General features: G+C 34.3%; 1 protein-coding gene and 2 long non-coding RNA genes across 5 annotated transcripts; all 3 read right to left on the reverse strand.

Moving 5' to 3' along the window:
• Positions 1–30: 30 nt before the first annotated feature.
• Positions 31–6,014, reverse strand: LOC109159495. 2 transcript variants are annotated; one of them, XM_019307607.1, is made up of 11 exons: positions 5,901–6,014; positions 5,682–5,785; positions 3,936–5,333; positions 3,481–3,619; positions 2,625–2,768; positions 2,420–2,483; positions 2,184–2,333; positions 2,028–2,086; positions 1,563–1,697; positions 881–972; positions 31–443 (listed from the first exon to the last, which is right to left on the reverse strand). In XM_019307607.1, the coding sequence occupies exons 2-11, from the start codon at positions 5,712–5,714 to the stop codon at positions 381–383; spliced, it is 2,277 nt and encodes a 758-aa protein (XP_019163152.1). In that variant the 5' UTR covers positions 5,715–5,785; positions 5,901–6,014; the 3' UTR covers positions 31–380. The 2 variants fall into 2 exon arrangements, with proteins under 2 accessions (XP_019163152.1, XP_019163147.1); XM_019307602.1 differs by having other exon boundaries at positions 5,886–6,014.
• Positions 6,015–10,830: 4,816 nt separating this feature from the next.
• LOC109159532 lies at positions 10,831–11,460 on the reverse strand. The gene is made up of 2 exons (XR_002050593.1): positions 11,352–11,460; positions 10,831–11,239 (listed from the first exon to the last, which is right to left on the reverse strand). It is a non-coding gene; the product is annotated as an uncharacterized LOC109159532 (long non-coding RNA).
• A 15-nt stretch (positions 11,461–11,475) lies between these two features.
• Positions 11,476–19,676, reverse strand: LOC109159527. 2 transcript variants are annotated; one of them, XR_002050592.1, is made up of 7 exons: positions 19,403–19,676; positions 19,238–19,307; positions 17,501–17,739; positions 12,818–12,957; positions 12,006–12,193; positions 11,696–11,812; positions 11,476–11,551 (listed from the first exon to the last, which is right to left on the reverse strand). It is a non-coding gene; the product is annotated as an uncharacterized LOC109159527 (long non-coding RNA). The 2 variants fall into 2 exon arrangements; XR_002050591.1 differs by lacking the exons at positions 11,476–11,551; positions 11,696–11,812; positions 12,006–12,193; positions 12,818–12,957; positions 17,501–17,739 and adding an exon at positions 17,846–18,141.
• Positions 19,677–20,460: the final 784 nt, after the last annotated feature.

Here is a 20,460-nt window from a genome sequence, read left to right on the forward strand (position 1 = left end):
AGGATTTCTTTTCTTCTCTTTTTCCCTCCCTCTCTCTCTCTCACTTCTTGTGTGCTCAATTTTGATCGAGACCTCTGCATTGCTCAGTTTCATGCGAGCTTTAGAAGTTAGCTGAGCAATATACATTTTGTTGCAAGCTAGCAATTAACACCATGAAATGAGCAGATTTTTTTTTTCCTTCTACGCCTGCTTTACAAGAGAATCAAGTGATTTCAAACAACTTGGAGATGGGATGCATGTTTTTTCCAGCATGCCAGAATATTCTAAAACTGCATCTTCATTGGAAAGAAAAGAAAAGGAAAAAGGAAAAAAAAAAAAAAGTTACTATGTTGTCTGGACTTGGGACATTTTACCATCTCCATTAATCAGTTAAAATCTCATCAACTGAGTTTCAAACATTCAGCTACTACAAGTTTCAATTGATGCATCTTGTCCCTGGCCAACTGCAACAATAACATAATTTAAAGATATATTGAGTAAAATTGTGATGTAAAACATGCATGGATCAAATTGAAAATTGAGTTTATGAGCAGTGCAGCTTCGGATTGACCAAAAGTGTCTACTTCCTATATGTAAAACCAATGCTCATGGTTTCCAGTCTATCAGAGAATCAAAAACCAGGTAGCACCAGAGCATCCAATGTTTGAAAATCAATTATAAATAAAGAGATCTAGAAATGACTTGCAGGTAATGCAGAAATAGTATTTTACACCACTATTGAGCTTTAAGCCATTATATTTTCAGTACTAAGAGACAATGGGAAGCCCCTTTAAATCATAGTTCAAATAAGCAATGCACAGAATATTCTGTTGGTCACATTATGCGATCAACAAGCATGAGCAATGCAGCATATACCCAGATTTTGGATAAATAAACTTACATGGTGGACAGCAGTAATACTTCTGTGGGCATCAACAAGCCGAGTCTCAACTTCTTCTTCCAGTTGCAAGAGTAATTTTCTCTTTGATACTTCTATAACATCAAAAGGCTCTCATGTCAGGGTACAGCTCATGTTTACACTTTACAATCAGTATTCTTTTAAGTTCAGAAATAATGGACACACTACAAGGCATCTCTGCAGGAACTTCAACAAGCCTAAATAGGATGCATGCCCAAGAAATTACTTATTACAGTACTGGTAATTAATGACAAAACAATTTATTGAAGTATTTCTTCTCATAAGAAAATAGAAACATTGCCTTGCAGGAGAAGAAAATCATAATATCTATAGATTTATTGAGGGCCTTATGTAGAACACAGCCAAAAATCATTACCCAATTTCAAATGACTGGGATAAAAATTGTTTGATTAAAGTTTAGATTCCTTACGATTAAAGTCCAGATTCCTTTTTATAACAATATACGGTGACAGTGAATTTTACTTCAAAATAACTTATTTTTGTTTTGACGATTGACCTCAAAATTATTAGACTAGTATGAAAAACATTGCAAAACATAAATGTGGTGAGCGGAAAGGAATGTGGTGAGCCATGTATTAGATCACCTTCTAGAGCTCCAAATTCAATGAAAATTTTTAAGCAATCATACAAGACCTTGACATACTTTGCTTTTCCACTGTTGCTTTAAGCTCACTCTCATGTTCTTCTAGATGTTCGAGTGTGATTCTGCAATCCTGGAGATGTTGATTGACCTGTTCTTTGAATCTTACATAGATGGCATTCAACTGCTCTTGTTGCTCTATACCATAACATATTCAAGTGAGCTTCAAGATTAGAAAAATACTGCAAAACTAATGTAGTGAAAATGACAAATTTTCAGACAATATACCAGGAATGAAGAATAGCAAGGTTTAACATCCCACACAAGAAAGTCTATTTCAACCAACATTACTTAGTCGCAACATAGGGAAAAGAGTTGTCTTACTTCACTAAGGGTCTTCATTTTGCATATATTTACACACAATAAATATCAAATTATCACAAGCAGCATCAAAACCACTTCAATATAAAAAATGTGCATATTCAGGAAAAAACGATCATATTTGGTGAAGTTAAACTTAGTCATTACCTTGCAATATCGCTTCTAGATGCTTTTGATTAGCTTTACTCTTGCTGGTCACTGTCCTTCTGAAAAAAGAAAAGAAAGACAAAGACAAAATTAATCAATTAAATATAATCATAGGGCACCACCTTGAACTTGTACATCAATCATCTATAAACTCACAGATCAGCTAGAATCTGAATTTCTGCAGTCTGCAATTCCCTGTGTATTCCCTCAGCAGCAGACATCACAATTTCAGCAGATCTTTTGTCAGCCATAGACTTCATTTTGGTTTTAACTCTTTGTAATGCACAATCAAATAAAGCAACAGCACTGAAAATTTGACACAGCATTTAATTTCAAAAGGCAGTAATATCAACAGAAACTTTAAGTCATTAATTGAAAGATGAAGGCAATACCTATCTAACCCATCTTCTTCACTCTGTTCTGACTGTCTCAAAAGAGACCCACTATCTTCAAGTTCTGAAATTTAACACAGCACAGCACGCATGAAAAAAAAAAAAAAAAACAAAACAAAAAAAACAAAAAAACACAACAACAACAAACAAACAAACAAACAAACAAACAAACAAGAAGTCAAGTTTGATCCACAAAGCTTTGTACCTTTTGGAGTGCCTTGGTTGAGAATTGACCCACTAAATTTAGTGCTACCTTTTTCATTGAACACAACTTTGCCTGGTTTAAATGCAAAGTTTGGTTTCTCTGCAGTACCAATTTCAGGAGACAATGAGGGTGATTTCCTGCAACCTGCAGTTACATCATCTAACAATGCTGAGTTTCAACGTGGGAACTAGAATAAAGAGGAAATGAGTAACAGAAAAAGAGTATCCACCTTTTAACACCACAGCAATTCCTGGTCAGCCAAAGATTACAAACTTCTATGATAAAATATGGTCTAGGCTGGGAGAGTCCCCCACCCCGAAATAAAAAAGTTGGGGTCTGCTCAACTTCAGATGAGAACCCAATGTGTTGGGCTAGAAAGCTCTTATGTTGAGTGCATAGTATGAACTGCACTATGGACATTCTTCTATAAACTATCCCTGACTTTCAACTAGAAACTAATATGTTTTTTTCTTTTCACCAGAGATTTCAAGTCTCCTACTCTCTGGAACCTTTGATGACAGAATGCATAGACTTCAAGCAAATAAAGTGATTGATTTTAGTCTAGTACTAAAAAAAAGGATGAAGAAATAAGGCCCAAATCATGTTACCAATCTAATACAAATTATTTACTCATTAAATCAGTTAAACATTATGAATAAGCACATGCAATGTGGAAAAAGGATGGCACATGCAGGTCAGTTCCATAACATAAAGTAGTAGATATAATAACCAATTGCAGTTGAAAACTAGAAATTATCATGCATGCTTGAAAACATGAAGTATGCCAGAAAGCATCTCACCAAAGAAGACAGTAGTTATGCAAGAATCACATCAAGCAAAAGGGCAATGGAATAACCTTTAACATGAACCCCATCTTCTGAGCTCTCAGAATACCTCTCATCAGATGGTGACTGAGAAAGTTTCACATGATTGTCTTCTCCAATAAGAGATTTTTGTTTCAAAGGAGGGGGATATTCCGATACAGCTGCATCATCCTTCACATTCAATAAGGAGAAGCAAGGACTAGATGATGCCATACTATGAAATATAATCCACTAAATTATCATTGTTGTAAAAATACATAAGGTTGGAGTTAGTGTAGTTGCCAAGTGCTCACCCATTGACCATTAGGTCATAGGTTATTGGCTTATTGCTACAGAATCAACCAGTTAAAAATAGAGTGTCCTTGTTCCGGAATCAACTGTTTAACTAAAGAGTAAGCTTTTATATCACTTACTTTTACAGACCTCTTATGAACAGAGAGCTTTTCACTTATGGTTAAAAAAAACAACAACAAATTATAAAGGATACAGATGAGGCATCCTGTTCGTTTGACTTGTTTTCTTGTCTCAACCTCTGCAAATTCTTAAACTTTTGAATGCCCTTTGGGTTAAAAATTATCTCTGTATGGCTATGTTCATCCAGTTCCTCCTTTTTACTTCTTTGTAGAGATCCAAGGAAATATCTTTCTAAAGGTGTTTTTGTTGGAAAAGTAGGATGTTGGACATCACATTTTGGGTCAAAGTTCTCCTTTAAGGATGAGTTTGCTAAGTCTTCTGAATGATAGAGATTTTCTCGCAATTTCAATCTATTAATGTCTCTTAGCTGCTCAGTTTTTCCAACAACTGGTGACTTGTATAAATCTTTTTCTGAAGTATCAACTCTCAGCTTCAAAGAAACACTCATTGACGTCCCATGGGATTGGGTATTACCAGTAGATCTCTCCACAGATGAAACTTTGTTGCATTTGGGATTCTGCTCTTGCTTTTTGTCAGCATCCAGTCCAACTGAGATTTCATGGGCTTTTGTCTCTGAACTTTTTCTCTTTGTTAAGTTTTCATGTTTCATTAAAGAACCACCAGTGGCAGCATCAAATGATCTCTTAGCCCGTCCTTCTCCAAAATAGAAGATTTCCTTTTCTAATCTTTTCTCCTGAGCACAAGGGGCCACTATTTTATTAGACTTCCCCCGTTGCAATTTAGACGGGGTTCTCTTACGAGTCAATGGCCTCCTAACCATAGGATTATGACTTTGTGAATCATTTTCTATTGTATCCAAACTAGCCTTGAGAATATGATTTTCTGCAACTACTCTTTCTGTATGAGAACCTTTAGCATCAATATCAAGAACTTCAGAATTTGAGCGGAGCTTCTTAGGTGAAGACAAAGTTTCTAAGATCTCCCGTAGCCGCATTCTCAAAGACTCACTGCCCTTTATATCTGCTCTCTCAGTTTTATCCCCAGTAGATGCTTTCATTTGCATGTCTTCCTGTGCCACTGCAAACAAAAACTTACCCGCACTCTCTGCAGCAGAGTCATTCCCTCCCTTCTCCTTGGCTTTGTTAGAAAGGAATTTTGAGTTCTGATAATCTAAAAATTGAACTGAAGATATCCCTGGTGTTATCTTTGTTCCAGCTGATGTGTTGCAAATTTCATGAATGGCCGGCAAGTTTGAAGGTTGTTCCACATGATGAATGGATCTGGATCTAGTAGAAATCCAATCAGATTTATCATGCAGTGAATGCTCTCCCTGATTTCCTTTAGCAAGATTAGTTGCTATATCTCTGCTGTTTCTGTCATCAATACAGAGATCTGCATTTCCACTCATGCTTTTGCATTTTGCAACAGAATCTACCACAACTCCTATGGATATCTTCCTAGGTTGACTGCATGGATGGTGATTATTGTCAAAGCTCTGGCACTTGCAGTCCTGACATTATGTGCAAACCAATCAAACATCTACCTGACGTGTGTGTGTGGGGGGGGGGGGGGGGGTGAGGGGAGGAGAAAACCTACATGAAACAGTTTTGGAACAAATATTTTACTGAAAACATACGGTTACTTAAATATATATAAAGCATGTGATGACCTAAACTTATGGGCAGATCATACTTGAGATTTAGCAAAGTAAACCCAGATCCAGAAGGCATCAACCATCCATACTTACAATTTTCAAATACTAACATGATAAAAATAAAAATAAAAAAGTGAAGAGAACATAAAAAAGATGCGAAATCCTTTAAAGGAATGAAATTGGTACAGCTGCTCTACTGCTTACATCTTTCAATTTTCGACCACCATCATTATCCATGGTGCAAATCCAGTGCCCACAAGTCTAAATACAAAGAAATGACCAAAATCTGCAACACAACCTGGGAGCACCTAAATCAGAAGGCAGCTCTGAGTCAGTTAAAACATCAGGAGACACAACTGATATGTGAAATGCAAACAAATCCAATCATAAGACCATATAACTTATTACTGTGAAGCAAAGTACACTTAAAGCATTGATTGATACGTGAGATGATGCTTGCATTTCACCCGAATGAGTTTCCCGGATGATTGCTATCTGATGTATTTTCCAAATTCAAACTACCGATAACACCATTTCCGATCTGTGATCTAATAATCAAACACCATTAATCCCTTGTGTTATTGTTTTCCCCGTGTTATAGTCGTTCAGCATAATAAATTTGCTTAGCAAGTTGAAGAAATGCAAATTCAACAACAGCAAACATGAATCCATTTAACGAACATTTTTCCAAATCGAGCAAATTGTACATAAATACTACTACATTACACAACAGTGCTACAGAGGTTTTACCTACCGATACAAGCATTGACCATTCCACAAAATAGCTACGTTCCCCGGACTTGCTAGAGAAACCCAATCTCAATCTCAGAGCGTCAGTCACAAAATAACACAATGTGAGAGAAACTGGAAGAGGCGGGAAACGGGGGAGTAGTTGTTTATTCGCCCGCATCAAAACGTTCAAGCACGCATGTAGTCGGCCTGCTCACTGCTCAGTATGTCTTTTGACACATTTGTCCTTCGATCCAACACAATTAAAATATAAAATATATTTTAAATAAGTTTATCAACATATATTTTTCATATTATTTTATATGCTATAAACTACGGGGTTATTCATTATCATTATTTTAACTTATAACTCTTATAATAAAACTAGTTTTGACACGCGCTTTGCGCGATTAGACCAATGCCCAATGTGTATTTATAAATTAGTATTTCTTAATTGGTTAAAGTATTCATATAATATAATAATGAGAGAGAGAGAGAGAGAGAGAAAGAAACATGCGAAATTAATAAAAGATATTGAAATAGTTTTGGTGATTATATATTGTAATAAAAGATAAAGAAATTCGAAATAGCTAAATTAGAATAAAAGTAAAAACAAATAAACCACTAACTAAAGAAGAAATTCGAAATAGCTAGATTATAGTAAAAGTAAAAACAAATAAACCACTAACTAAAGCTGACTATCAATAATGAAAAGAGTAGTAATTTGAACACAGTAAATTAAATTTTCTTAGTGCGTGTTTGGTGAGGCTCGGAATTGTCTTCATCTTCTCCATCTTTAGTGAAGTTGAGTTTCCTTTTTGCTGGTTGTGTGTTTATTGCATCTTGTTTACTTGTGGTAGCGAATGACAATGAATCGTGCAATGATGTTATGGTATATGATATCATGCTTTTGCCTTGTTGTGTGTAGGATTGAGACCTCAATTGTATTATATATTCTTCATCTTGTAAGCGGTTATTGATATGTTGAAATCGTAGCTGTTGACCCTACAAGATGTTTATGTAGTTAGGCATTATGTTAGTTTACTGTAAAACATGAGTGGTTGTGGGTGGTAAAGGAGAAATACCTGTTGTTCCAATTGCATAATTTGTTTGCTCGTTGAGAGTAATAGTTGTTCAGCACATTTTCCAAACACAGATGCAACAAGGCCTCCACTTCCATCAGTAATTTGCACATCTAGTTTACACCTATTATGTGATTTGAGAGTAGCACTGTTGTGTTATGTTTGTGTAATGATTAAATTGATATTGACCTCCTTCTAACAAAAAAATAAATAAAATGACTTTAAAAATTGTTACTAACCGTGGTGTTCCCACTGCATTCATTTCACCACAATGCATGCAATGAAATAGTTTGTCACTTTCTGCGTAAACCTTTTTCATACAATGACTACATCCAATGTACCATGTGTTTTTTATTTGATGCTTAAAGCTAATTTTCCCTTTTATCCAAACAGGTTTAATCTACAAGTTGTCATGAGTAAAAGAATTAATGTTAATGTTAAGTATAAAATATTGAATTAGTGTGTAAAACAATTTTTTATATATACCGGATCAATTGATTGAGGGACACTATCAATTGTAGAAATTTCAGCAGTTTCTGGATTTGCAAGTTTTATGGCAGCGTCATTGTAGTCTCGACAGCGTTTTAATGCATCAAGTGTAGCACGATGCTTTGTTCCCCTAAAAATACATTCAAAAGAAATGAATTTTTAAAATAATGTGTGTGCGTGGGTGTGTATATTGAATAACTTATCAACAAATTTAAAACATACCATTCTTTTAAACGTTCTACTCGTGGTACTTCTGGGTGTAAAAGTATTGTTGAATTTGTTCTTGTAGTCAAAGAAATTCCTGGTGTAGTGGATAGTATATTAGATATGGTAATGTATAAATGGAGCAGTTTTGAAATGATGTTAGTAAATAATTTGATTTTACCTTTGAAGTGAACAACTGCAATATATTCTGCTGATATTACCGGGTAGTTTCCAGCTTCAATTTCTCGAGTGATTAGGGAACCCTCTTTGTCAGCGTATTCTCCCCACATGGTTAGTATAATTGGCTTCAAACTGTAATTTTTTTTTTTTAAATATGGTACTACGTAAAAAAAATGATGTGGTTGATAGTAATTTATTTAATATAAGAATAGTAATAGAATAGGGTTCTTACTTTTCATCAACAACAATAAAGTCATTGATCTTTTGTTTTCCATTCATTGTTGAGATGAATTCTTTTGCAAGTTTGTCAATGACAATACCTACAATTGCTATCATAGGGGATGACAAGAAATAATTACTCAAATATGATTAGAATAGATATTGGTAAGATGTTGTAATAAAGATTAACTTACAAATTTCTTGTGACTTTTTCATGCATTCATAGAATTCTGAGAATGCTGTGTATGATTGTTCAATGGTAGGCAATGGTGTGTCAGCATTGTCACTTGTTTGGATACTGGTCTGAGCATTTAAAATCCATGTATAATTGTATTTATTGTCAAGTACTCTATAGTTCGTCTGGACAGGTTTGACAATGGCATTTGAAATTATGTACCACTTGTTGGTTTTTAAAGTGCTATCATACATTTCAATGTCATTATCAAACACTATTGATTGAACCCGAGTTCCCTGTATATAGATATAGCATTTACAATGATGTTGGTGGTGAATGAAAGCACATTGATTTGAGTGTAAATAAAGAACTATACATGTCTAATAAATATAAATTTAAAAATGACAAATAATAATAATAATAATAATAATAATATTATTATTATTATTATTATTATTTAAAAAATAATTATAATGACGCTGCATAATAAAAGTCATCACTAAATTCATGCCCATAAATAGTATGTACTCATAACAATACACGAAAAAAGGTTTTAATAATAATAATAATAATAATAATAATAATAATAATAATAATAATAATAATAATAATAATAATAATAATGATGAAAGGGGAAAATTTTGTATTATGTACTTACAGTTTCATCCTCGAGGATGATGAGCATATACTTTTTGTCAGGCGATTTAATAGCATTCCTTGGTTCGTTTTTCTTAATGACACGAACTTTACAACTCCATCTCACAGTTTGTGTGTCAATATCAATTAAGTTTAGTGCATTTGCCATGACTAATATTTTTCTGTCATTGAAAATATGTGCATAAAGAATGTAAAGAAATAATATAATGAGAACCACAACATAAATTGAAAAATCATAGATTACGGATTGAAATTGAAATAATATAAGGAGTAAGAAGAAGTATTATATTATTTATATATATTAATTAATTATGTAGTAATGGTAGGAGAGTTATTATATTCATACCTGTAGAATGTCTCTTGAATAGTGTGTTGCAAAAGAAGTTAGGTATTGTGTCTGTTGAATACCAGGGGTTAATATAGTGTTGTTCTACGTAGATTAAGGGTGTAGTTAGAAATCTATAAAGATTTGTATTATAGAAATCCTATTAATTAAGTCATCAATATTCTAATTTGAAATTAGGAATCTATTAAGATTTGTATTCTATATATTCTAATTATAAGTTACAAAATACAATTGTATAAAGATGGTGATAATGACATGACAAGTATATATATTTGATATAGTGAATAGACATAATTAGTAAATAAGAAAGTATCGTAATATAGAAATAAATTTCTATTTGTGTATTGATTAATTTTTTACGAAATATTGATGCAAAATATAGAAGATTAGGTAAGAAAATTATGATTAAACAAGTAAATCTTATTACTTAAGAGATCAATATTCTAATTTTGAAATTAGGAATCTATTAATATTTGTATTCTATATTCTAATTTAAAATTACAATTGTATATAGATGGTAATAATGACATGACAAGTATATATATTTGATATAGTGAAGATGACATATTTAGTAAATAAGAAAGTATAGTAATATGGAAATAAATTACTATTTGTGTATTGATTAATTTTATTACGAAATAATTATGTAAAATATAGAAGATTAGGTAAGAAAATTATGATTAAACAAGGAGCCACTGCAATCATTGTGTTTTCATTTGATACGTACAGTCTAACTAATATTTTAATATAAGTATTTAAAGTATATCAATGCAAGATTATATTAGAGTTGATGATGCATAGATACCGATACCATATTTGATCGATGTTGAACTTGGCCTAGCAAACTACGCATAAAAATAAATCTTATTGGTGATTGAATCGGGTTGGTGTGTGTTTAGTATTTTATATATAAATCATATAATTTTTTAGTTTATTTATTAATAAACACTTAATCTTTTTGACAATGTAAAACTTTCGTACAAATATTATGTGCACAAAGAACATACCCAATTTTTGCGATTAACATTTAGCAGACAAAATGAAGTCACTTTTAGGGAATACAACTCCTAGCAATTAGAGAAAGAAAAGGAAAGGAAACAAAAATTAGACTTTGTTTTTCTGCACTAATCAGTGTGTCCAGTAGAGAGAGGGAGTATTACTCCAAATAGACAAAGAAACAGAAAGGAAACAAAAATTACAGACTTTGTGTTTCTGAACTAATCAGTGTGTCCAGTAGAGAGAGGGAGTATTTACTCCAAACACAGATATGAGTCATAAGAAATCTACAAATATGTATGATATCCTCATATCTACCCATTGAAAATACAATATTCTCTCAAAACATTATAGTAAAAGTGAATATTTAACATGTTTTTCTGCACAAGCATAAACCAGCCAGATATTTCAATTTCTAGCACCTCCTTTGAAAGTTCAACTTCTAAATGCAAAGTGTGAATAAACAGGCAAAACAAAGAGGGAACAGAATCAGCACTACAGCCACAATGGGTAATTGATCATGGTGATATCCAAAATAATCCCTCATTAAGGTTGCCTATGTTTTCTTTTCTCCAAAAATCTCAATATCCTTCTCTATATCGCCATATTGCGAAGAAAGCATGCCGTTTAGGGACCAAGATGTAGGCATTAGATAGTAAAACCAGATCCACCATTTCGGAATTTGCTGCAAGATTACGAACATATATAAAATGATCGTTTTGAATAATGTCAGCGAGTTTCTTATAATAGAATGTAAACTGGAGATCTTGAAGTGTGTCGCTGAAAGTGAAACTTACCGGTTCGGGGACGTCAACACCAAATACACACTCCATTTGATAAATGGAGTGTAACCCATTCCACTTTCCAGTTTAAAGTACCTATCCAGTGAAGTGACTTCTGATTCTAGCTGGGCAGGTTGTTCTTTATCAAGATCTAAAGGCATTGATAAGCCTAATTTATGCTCACTATTTTGAATCCATCGTCTGAGCTCCTTATCCTACATCACAGAAAGTTCACATCAAACCACTGAAAAGCACATTACTTATTGAAGATCTAATGATCATCATTTAAAAATGTAAGAATTTAATATCAATCAAACAAATGGACAAACTAAAATAAATACACGCATTATCTTCCTCACCCTTTTATCTGCACATTGTTCATACAAGATAATCTTGTCTTGACAGAATGGGTCGATTTCATTGATTTGTAAGCCTATAACACAGACGCGCAATCTACCTTCCATTCTTTTACAATTCTGAAATAGAAAGTGGATGAGTGATCGAAGCAAACCGATACAATATCATTTCAATTAAAATTAGAAAATTAAAAAAAAGAGTCCAGACTCCAAAACCCTTTATCAAGTTCCTTGTTTACTTTCAAATAGGAGCCAGATGCAATATTGAACCAAGAAAAATAAGTACAGAAAGAAGAGAGTATGCAACTCTTACCAGTTTTGGTACACTGCTGGAGAAGCACACTTCTGGAGAAGCGCATCGTGGCTCACAACCAGGTTGCCAAGAAGTCAAATTACAATTTATGCCGGGGTTTAGTTAACTGGAACTCCCTAATGTTGTGAAGGTGTTACTGAAGTAGAATGTTATTTCTGCCGCAGTGCATAATCTTTCTGGTACAACCACTGTTTGCCAATACAAAGATTCATTAAACTTTAGTTAGAAATTACAATTGATGGAGACAGATATATGAGAGTGAAAATTTACTCCAGTATGAAAGGAAGAAATTCATTGAATATAGCATGCATGATTTTTTTTATGCAGTTTCACTTATAACATCATTTTTAATTTTATCAACAAATTCTTGAAAGAAATGAGAGTTTGATGTTATTTTCATGTAAACAATCCATTAGCAAGAGTGCCGCCATATAGTATTTTTTGAAAGCGGCCAAGGGCAATATAGTGTTTACCCAATCATAAACAGGTGAACTAATGAACTATTCCCTACTAAATGGAGAGTGGGGAGGTAACATTTCCGGTCAGAACTAATCTAATCCTGATTGTAATCACCTTCTAAAATACTACTAAGCTTGATAGAGTTTTCACTCTCATTTCCTTTTACTTAAACACAAGTAAGATTAGGTTGTCAAATAATTGCTTGACTGAACCTCCTAATCCAGTTTTTAATTTCAACATATGTGATTCAGGTGGCAATTCTCTTGACAAATCAAGAATAGGAAAACACAAACAATGAAGGATAAACAAATATACATAATTAGAGCAGAAAGGGAAAAGGTGAAGAAGGTTACTTGATAGTCATAGCTGCTGAGAGTTGTGTTGTTGTATATCTTGGAGAGAACAACCGTAATCATTAATTCTTTATATTGATACCGGATCAAGGTCAATATAAGTTGGACAAATCGAGCATCTGAATGCGTTTTGTAGTAATCTGTATAAACACAATATATTAAAATCAAAATGTATTCACTAAAGCATGTTTTGTTTTTTAAAATGAATATATTTCGCACAGAAAGTGTAAAAAATAACCTAGTTAGATCAAAGAAGTGATCCACAAGCTTCATTTAGAATTTCTTGATAGACAATGTTATCAGTTAGGTCTGTAGTAGTTGTATCGTGATGAGTATTGCAAAGTAATATTTTGACACAATCTGCTTTCTTTGCTCTTGATAATGCAACATATAATTGTCCATGTGAAAACACCGGTTGTCTCAAGTAAATCCCTACAAAATCAAATGTTTGTCCTTGTGCCTTATTTATTGTCATGGCAAAACAAACTTTGATTGGAAATTGGTGACGTTTAAATGGAAGTGAACAATTTTCATCCTTTGAAGCTTCAAGTGGTATTCTTGGTATGAAAACATGTTTGCCAATGTGTTCCCCAGAAGCAATGAAACAACGTATAACATGATCACGGAAGTCATCACATATTAACCGGGTACCATTACAAAGTCCTTCTGCAGGATTAATATTCCTCAGCAAAATTACTGGGCAATTTTTTTTTACAATCAACTTGTGAGGAGGTAACCCAGGTACTGAGATAGTATGCAAGTAGTCAACAAAATCATTTTTGCAAGTGGAATCAAGCAACTCATCATAACTTATATAGCATTTTTCGTCTCCAGGAAATCTATCAATTAAGGTGTTGTTAATTTCATCCACGAATTCATTCTTCGGTGTCAATATACCTCGCTTCATGAGTGGATAAGGATCGCGAGTGAAGTTCATTAAATCTGGGAAAACTATGTCAATTAATGAATTAAAAGACTGTAATTCATCTGTAGATGGGACAAGGAATGCTCTTGGAATTTGAATAGAATTGCCAACCACATATTTTTCTGTTCCATTTCCCACGCGCATTAAGTATTCACAAAAAGATGGGTCTTCTTTAGCCCGCATGTTTTCTGTCAAAACCAATCGCTCAACGATTGGCCAAATTTTATGTGATTTAACCAAACTTGCTTGTATAAAATCCTGTCTGCTTCCAGATCTTATCACAGGTAATGTTTGGCGAAAATCACCTCCAAATACTACAACTTTGCCACCAAAGATTGTGTCATTGTTTGTTATATCTCGCAAAGTTGTTTCGACATTTTCTATGTCTCTACGGTTGGCCATGGTTGCTTCATCCCATAAAATCAACTTGCACTCTCTAAGCAGTGAGGCTTCAGCACTTTGTTTCCCAATATTGCATACAAATTTATCATCTCCATTGATGGGTATTTTAAATCGAGAATGAGCTGTTCGGCCTCCGGGTAAAAGAGATGCAGCTACCCCAGATGTTGCAGTTGCAAGTGCAATGTCTTGGTTTGCTCTCACACGGGCTAAAAGGCACCTGTATAGAAATGTTTTGCCAGTTCCCCCTGGGCCATCAACAAAGAAAACCCCTCCTGAATTTGAGTAAACTCTAGAAATTATGGTGTCAAAGGCAACTCGCTGAGATTGGTTCAACTTTGTTATAGCAAGTAAATCTGTTTCATTAGGCAGCAAATTTTTTTCTGCTTGTATTTCTTTGTGTATTCTTTGTTCTTTTGAAAGACCAATATGATAAGAAACTAAACCAAAGTCATTTATATTCTTCCCCAAAGATTCAAGTATATCACTTATCATATGGAGACACTTATTTTCAGCATCAATTATACTGTTACATGATGAAATTATGTCTTCACAAAGATGTTCCTTGTATTTCGTCCACAAACCATGGGGAGAAGGAATGTTACAAAAAATCAATAGGGTTGCAAATAACCTACGAAAACTTGTAGGCATTTGCCAACACATGGCTTCCTGCAAACATTGATCTATCACTTGATCACTCTGCAACAACCCTAATTTCTCTGCAGCTTCTCTGAAAGTTGTAGCCATAGATTCACCAACCATTTTTAAGTGTTCATATGATTTTGGACCCCTGACATTCATCAACAACATTCTCAAATAATATCTCTCTCCTTCAATGGGATTAACACTCACCAAGCGACCTATAACCTCTCTTTTTTTCCTTGGATACCATTGTTTATCTCTGTTTACCCAAACAAAGAACTCGGGGAATTCTAGATACAATAAATTCAATCTCTTAGCTGTCTCATCAGTCATATTCATGAAGAAAAATTCTGTTAACATTGTCTTTGAGCTAAATTGATTATCCACAAGGTGAACCAAATCTTGTTTGTTGTCAAACCTCATGTACTGGTAGTTCTCCAAATGGACCTGCAAGTCCACTACTGCTGGTTTTATTTCGGCAAGGCTAAAACCATATATTCTCCATGCAGCTTCAGGAGGTGACACCCATCTTGCATTCTGGTATTCTTTTATTTCATCAAAATCAATGACTTCTTCTCCGGAAGACACACTAAATGCAACTCTATCATGGCCTTTATATATATACTTGTATATGTACTTGACACACTTAATACTTGCACAGACTTCAACATTGATATGACAATCGAATTTAGATAACAAATATGCGTTATATGGTATGACCCATTTGTTGTCCAGTTGGTGGCCACGGACGGTGACAAAGCGTGAATTGTTCCGTCGCTTATAAGTAGGATATGAGTTCTCTCCCATAACTGTTGCATCCGAATAGCCCTTCGGATATTTGTTTTTACAAAGTCTAGCACCAGACTTTTCAACCATACATGGATTTTCAGGATTCATTGAACCACATGGTCCATGTATCATGTGTTTTGCTACTAAAGAGTGCAAAGAAGAGTTGTTAACAGCGTCAGGTATTTCTGCACTAACAATTGCATCAACATCCAAACCTGATTTGAATTTGTGATTTTTTCCCAAAATTAATAAGAAATGAGCATGTGGTAGCCCACGCTTTTGGAATTCAATCACATAAGTGTATGCTATCACCAATCCAAAAACATTTTTCTTTATGAGGTCAACTTTCAATTCTTCCAACTTAGCACGAAACACTCTGGAAATCAAATCAGGCCTATTTTGAGGTTCATCGCAAAACTCAAGCGAATTTTTTATCTCAGGCCAATTTGGGTTACAAGTTATCGTTAAAAAAATATCTGGCTTACCATATCGCTGCACTAATGTCATAGCATTCATGTATCTTTTACGCATATCCCGTGGGCCTCCAATGAAAGAAACAGGTAAAATTACTCTACGTCCGACATTAGATGCATTTGTTTCCCCGCATGCAATGCTATCCACTAATCCTTGCATGCTTTCTGTTCGAACATCACGTTGTTGTGCTCGAAAATAATCCAATCTTTGTGTCTCAATTTTGATATACGTGTCAACAATGAATTGTTGAAACAGTCTTCCTGAATGTAGGAGCATAGACTTATCATTTGGTCGAATTTGGAAACGATAAGCATAATATTCTCTGCATGAAACTGTGTTCCGCTTGCTCTTACCAACAATATTTTCATTTTCTTTGTCTAACAAAGCTTCTATTGAAGGAAATTGTCCAGGTTGAAGAATACCTTGACAAATGGAGGTACGATTTGTATAAGATTTAGGTACCTTAGATATACCCTCATGCCAACCACTTTCTCTGTGGGGAAACAACAGGGGATATTGCAAGGGATCATAACAACCATAATAGTATTTGACAGAATGTGAACGGCCAGTTTTTGCAAAAACTTTAATATCACGACTGTTTTCTCCGCTACCATCTTGTTCTTCTACCCAAATTGCTGCAACTTGAGAAGAGGTAGGCATGTTGTAAACACGTTGATCTAGAGTTGCATTTGAGCGAATTACAATATTACAATCTTCAATACTTGATATATCCTTAAGATTTCTGAAGAATTGTGAATACGGATTGCTTCCAAGTACATCAATAAGGTTTTCAACAACACTTGCATCCATTCGTTCTGCCCCTTTGATTCTATTTTCAACCTCATGCTCAGTATCAAAGAAATATAGCTGCAAGTTTTTAGGAGGTTGATTTCCAGGCACCAGATCATTGATAAAATGATACATTTGTCCTTGGACCTTAAATGTATAGATTCCTTTATTCCTCCTGGATAAATTTTTGTCATAATTGTGGATTCCTAATGAAGTAAATGCAAATGTGTTGTTGTATGTTCGAACACATGCTTGAAAATGACGTGACACTTCATCTTTCTCACAGAAGTATTGCTTCAATAGCGGAGGCATTTCATTAGACACCAAAACCACTTGGCCAGAGGAGCAACAAAATCCAGGTGGTTCATATTGGAATCGTTTTGCTTTACGATAGGTACAAGGAGAACAATCTTTTAGCACAAAAGACTGGTCGAGATTAGAAGAAAGAGTATTGTTGTGTTGCAAACATTCTTGAGAAGTTTGTCTGAGTACTACTTCTGAAGGACCTTTATTCATTTTGAAATATCATATAATATTTTTTTAAATTGCATAATCAAGTGATGTATAATCAATCAAATGCATGCAAGTAAACAAGTTAGTTCTACTGTTCATAAGTTTAAGAATTGAATTCATAGTAAGACAAATTTGACTATTAAAAAGCATACCAGCATTGACGTCGTGAGTTAGTGTAGATTTAGCTGCATTACTTTTGATGCGACGCTTTTCGTTAATATCATCTAGCATTTTTCGTTTCTTAGCAGGATCCATTGTTGCGTAAGCATTTCGGCGTCTCAAGTTCCTCTCTGCCCGTCGACTCTCATTACAAGCATACTGCTCGCTTTGTTTATTCCGAGCATCACGACTGGATTCAGGGACTTCAGAATCGCGAGACTCCATAACATAGCTATTTCAAAACAATAAATTCAAACTCATGAATGAGAATACAATTGTGAATTCTGACCTTTCTACATTAACACAAATAAATAAATAAATAAATAAATAAAGGAGTGTGCAACACAAAGCGGAAAAACCATTTATTAAATTATAGGTGTGAATAATACATATACATTTGCATTTTTAGTTGTGATTTCTAAAGCCTACAAAATCAATTCCATAGAAAAAATAAGTCCACACAGAAGCTCTAATGACCATCTCTGTCCATTATATAAGCATCAAATCAAGTGATATTAGAGATGAGAGTAGATTTTTTTGTTATTCTCCATGCTTATTCTCCATTCACACAATCACTTGTACTGGAAAGATCATAAGCAGATAAACTCTCATCATAACTCCACTGAACAATGCTCTGCCAAATAGAGGAAAAATGGGAATGTTTTGTTAAATTACTGAACATACATATAATTACTCTGTATAATGCAAATAGACATTTGGTGCCAAAAGAAAATGAAATTGAATAAGAAACTTGCTGATCTTTACACTTTCCAATGATAGATTATTGAATACAATGTTTTCTTTTGTTCAACTGTGATTTTAATTTCTTGCCTGGTTACATGTTGTTTTTTGGACATGGGTGGACAGACTGAAGAATTTATGGCTGGCCAAGGCCTCTTATCATGCTACGGTTTTATTGATTTATCTTGTGAGTACATATTGAAGCAGCTCCCAAACATGCAAAAACAAAGGTATAACTAATGAAACCATAATTGTGTCATAGCTAATAGTGGTGTTATTGTTTTGTTAAATCCTTGCATGCACTATGCACTGTCTTTTTTATACTGTTGGTACTTGGTAGCATACTAATGATCAAGGTTTATGAACCAGACAACATTTGTAGTCCTAATAATGTTCTAAATTAGGCTGATTTATCTTATTGTGATCATTTACCGATTAGAACCACAAGACGAAGTTTACAATTGGTTCCACCTTTGCAAATCTCTAGACATATAAAGCTAAAGGGAATATGCATCTAAGCAAGAAAAAGTAGTGCCCCATCCTCACCACCCTACTGCTGAAATCAAACTGCAAGCCAGCTGCAAATTATGCATTCTTGACGACTTTTCTGCCCTTTACTATACATACTTTCATTTAACATAACTTACTAAAATAATGAACATTTATTCTATAGCCAAACAAACTAAAAACAATATATTCAAATTTTTTATACACATACACACAATCACAGAGTTATAAAAAAAAAAAAAGAATATATAATATTAGTATTCAGTATGATGATATGAGTTTCCCTTTTATCTTACATGATGATAGTTCTATGTTTTAATCTTACTTTCCAGGAAAATCTATGCATGTCAATCTGCAGAATACGCTAGTGAATGAGGCTTTATAGTTCAATAAAGCAACCTAGATGTCTCGTATCAAGAATGGTATATATGCGGTTCAAAAAAAAAATGAATGGTATATATGCAATTGTCCCCGAGACAGACCTTTAGTTGCGAGAGACCTTTCTCGACCCTCTTCTTATTGACAGAGATCCCACCTGGTAATGTCTCCTTGCTATCACACAAATGATGTGAAGTATTTGTTTTTTAGTACAACAAATATGTAAAGTATTAATTAGCGAGATAAATTAGGGCAGCGAAACGAATTACCTGAGAAAAGACGGAAGCTAATTGGAGGAAGGACCAGAGAGAATCTCCATGAGCTTATTGTTCCGGCGGATTTGGCTTCTCCGAACTGCTGCCGGAGATCGCTTCTTCGAACTGCCTTCAGAATACCAGAGAAAAGACGGAAGCTAATCGGAGGAAGGACCAGAGAGAATCTCCATGAGCTTATTGTTCCGCCGGATTTGCCTTCTTCGAACTGCTGCCGAAGATCTCTACTTCGAACTGCCTCCTGAATCGCCGCTGTAATTTCTTTGCTGTGTTTCTTCCAGATCGCTTGTTCGAATTGCGTTAATCCCCCCCTCTTAATTGCCTTTCAATTTGGCGTTAATTTCAAAATTGCCACCGCTCAGCTTAAATCGTTAAATCTGACGGTGTAAAGGGTGTAACAAGGTTATATTAGGATTTGCAGTTGGCATTAGGGTTATATTAGGATTTGCAATTGGCATTGTACTACTACAGAAGCCCAGAGTACAACTCGATAGAGCATGTGTTGTACCGACATTTTTTTTATTCCAGTTAAGGGTCTAACAAGATTCGCTCTTATTAAAATTGTAGATATGTACAATTTACATATACATACAAATATAACAAACCTAATAAGAGCCAATAAAGTCATGCTCTAACATAACTAAAAATATTTGTGTAATTGTTGGATGAAATGAATGGTTCATGTTATTTTGATTTTAGTATTTTTTTTTATTATTTTTACACTTACCCTCTATTATATGTAAATACCATTCATTCCTTCAGTATAAATTTCAGTAACGAAATATTACGTTAACGTTTCTTGTTTTCTAGTTTTAGAATCATCAACTGCGAGTAGTGTTTATCGAGTGAGAAAATTCCTACTTCTTCGCTAATTCTCTCTCGCTATTTTCGCGAGCACTCTAGGGTTTTGCGGGTTTTGTGAGTTTGGCCGGCGTTTTGAGGACGGAATCAGGCTTCGTCGACAGGAGTAATGGCTGAGAGGAACATGGAAGACTTGTGTGCGGGGCTGACTCTGGCGGATGTGGAGGACGATGACAACGCAGTGCAGCTCCCTC

This window comes from Ipomoea nil, unplaced genomic scaffold (genome assembly GCF_001879475.1).
Source record: "Ipomoea nil cultivar Tokyo-kokei standard unplaced genomic scaffold, Asagao_1.1 scaffold0302, whole genome shotgun sequence".
NCBI classification, from domain to species: domain Eukaryota; kingdom Viridiplantae; phylum Streptophyta; class Magnoliopsida; order Solanales; family Convolvulaceae; genus Ipomoea; species Ipomoea nil.